At 49.5% G+C, this 2,122-nt stretch overlaps 1 protein-coding gene across 1 annotated transcript in view; it reads right to left on the bottom strand.

The window, feature by feature from the left end:
- CLEC3B (C-type lectin domain family 3 member B) overlaps positions 1 to 1,802 on the bottom strand; it is an 8,619-nt gene extending 6,817 nt beyond the window's left edge. The window contains exon 1 of the mRNA XM_009290362.2: positions 1,590 to 1,802. Coding sequence (XP_009288637.1) covers positions 1,590 to 1,695 — 106 coding nt within the window. The 5' untranslated portion in view covers positions 1,696 to 1,802. The remainder of the gene's footprint in view (positions 1 to 1,589) is intronic.
- Between the last annotated feature and the right edge of the window lie 320 nt (positions 1,803 to 2,122).

Genomic DNA, 2,122 nt, shown 5'->3' with positions numbered 1-2,122 from the left:
GGGGGCGGCGGGGCCCCGGATCCTGCGGCGGGTGGGCAGGCAGGCTTGGATGTGGCGAGGGGCTGGGGGCGAAGAGGAGCCTCGCGGGGGAGTTTTAGTGCTTTCCTCCCTCTTTCCCCACTTCCTGGTGTTGGTAAAAATCAGAAAAAAGTTAACCAAGAAATGCTGGAAGTTTCCAGTAAAGGCAGGGCAGCTGACCCACTGCGGGGCTGGATGTGGCCAGCCAAAAAAAGCCAAGTTTGGGGTTTTCTTTCTTTTCCCCAAAGAAAACTTGACCTCTCCTTTGAAAAGTAACCCCGAGGCTCTCAGGAAAAATTACCACCAGCTGTTTCAGATGGCTTGACTTTCAGAAAAAAAAAGTTGCCCCCTCCCCTCTGAAAAATGTGTTTAAATCAGAGCCCAGTTTTCTTGTCAAAAAGGTGATTTTTCTCCCACCACCTGACTTTTCTCCCACCACCTGATTTTTCTCTCACCTGCTTGTCACCAGTGGGTTACAAACAGCAGTTCCGGTGACACAGGGAGAAAAATAAGATTTCTCTAAGAAACTCATTTCTCTCTCCTGATACATCCAGTAAGTGCAACGCATGTATGTACCATGTACCAGCCCAAGGAGGTATTTTTGCTCTAGAAAACAGCCACAGACATGGAACAAGCAGCTATGCAATGATTTCATAGATCTTCATGAAAGATCTAATGGGAGAAAAAGGAAAAATTTCTCAAGGATGGGATCAGACAAAAATAGCCACTGGGCGAGCGTAGAGAGCAGCCTGGCCAAGCGAATTCCTGGGATGCTTCTTCCTCGCTCCCCACTTCATTCTAAGCAGCCCAGCGCCCGCCAGAAGCGGTCCAAACTCACACGACTGCAGTCGGACACATCAGGCAGGCAGGCAGGCTCACACGCCACTGGGCTGCAACGCAAGCTGCTTCCTTACCTGCCTTCCCCTATAATTAATGTGCATTGAGTCAGAGGGAGAAAGGATGGGACAGTAGGAAAAAAAGAGAAGGAAAAAAAAAAACCCACTAGGGAAAAGAAAACTTAGGCATCTTTTTGTGTGCATTGCCCTCTGGTGAGCCTGAGTAGTCGGAGCTCGTGTACGGCTTGACATACACCCAGGGCAAGTGTTTTAAAATGAAGATCCATGTTGATATTTAATGGATTATATTTTATCTGCCTACTCTTGTCTCCAAATCTACAACAGCAGTCTGTCATCTGCCACTTATTTGCTTCTGAACAATGAATGAGGAGGGGTAGGGGTCATAGAAAGGGAGATTTTAGTAGAGGAAAAGTTTGGGGTGAACCTTAGAGGTAACACGGAAAATAACGTTGCCCTCTGAAGTTCAGACCAAGTTGTCCCATCAAATTTATTCAAGGTAGGAACCCGCCAAAAACATTTCAATTTCCTCGCTATTTTACAGAAGGGCTATGCAATCATTCCCACAGGGAGGAAAAAAATAGACTTTGTTAGGTTTTTAGATGCTTTTTAAAAAGTTTCATTAAAGCGCTGTTAAATGCCCAAATGACCAGGGTGATTGCATCCCCCCCAAGCCCCGCCAGGTTTCCTTGCCGGGAAGGTGCCGCCGTTCCTTACCTTTCTTGGAAGCCACTGGCTTTTGCCGGACTTTGGCGTTTTGCTGGCCGGAGACCTGGGCGAGGGAAAGGAGGCAGAGGAGCAGGCAGGCTCCCCAGAGCGCCATGCTGCTGCTGTCCGGCGCCGAGCGGAGGTGGATTGGCTCTGCTCTGCCCTCAGACAGCCGGCTTAACACCGGCTTGGCTCAGAAATGGCTGTCCCAGAAAGCTGCCTGCTGAGCCCTGGCCAGAGGCAGCCTTGGGGCGGCCCCCGCCGGGGCGGGGGGGGGCTCGGGCGGCTCTGGCCAAGGCTGAAAACATCCAAGCGGGTTTGCATTTCTTAGCACGCTGCTTGTTTTTGGTTTAAAAAAAAAAAAAAAAAAGGAAGGGAATGAATCTACTGAAAGTCTGCTAAGCTAAACATAAGGAAAGGCTGTGGAATGATTTCCTATGGATTTTAGCAAAATGCCATGGGTTTGATCTCATGTGTCAGCAATGGCAACGATGATGTGAGGTGGGAAACAGTTTGGGTGGCTGAGGGAATGGGGGGGGGGG

This window comes from Aptenodytes forsteri, unplaced genomic scaffold (genome assembly GCF_000699145.1).
Source record: "Aptenodytes forsteri isolate BGI_AS27 unplaced genomic scaffold, ASM69914v1 Scaffold426, whole genome shotgun sequence".
In the NCBI taxonomy this organism is placed as follows: domain Eukaryota; kingdom Metazoa; phylum Chordata; class Aves; order Sphenisciformes; family Spheniscidae; genus Aptenodytes; species Aptenodytes forsteri.
Note: the sequence above shows the minus strand (reverse complement) of the source record. Positions and strands in the feature narration are given on the sequence as shown.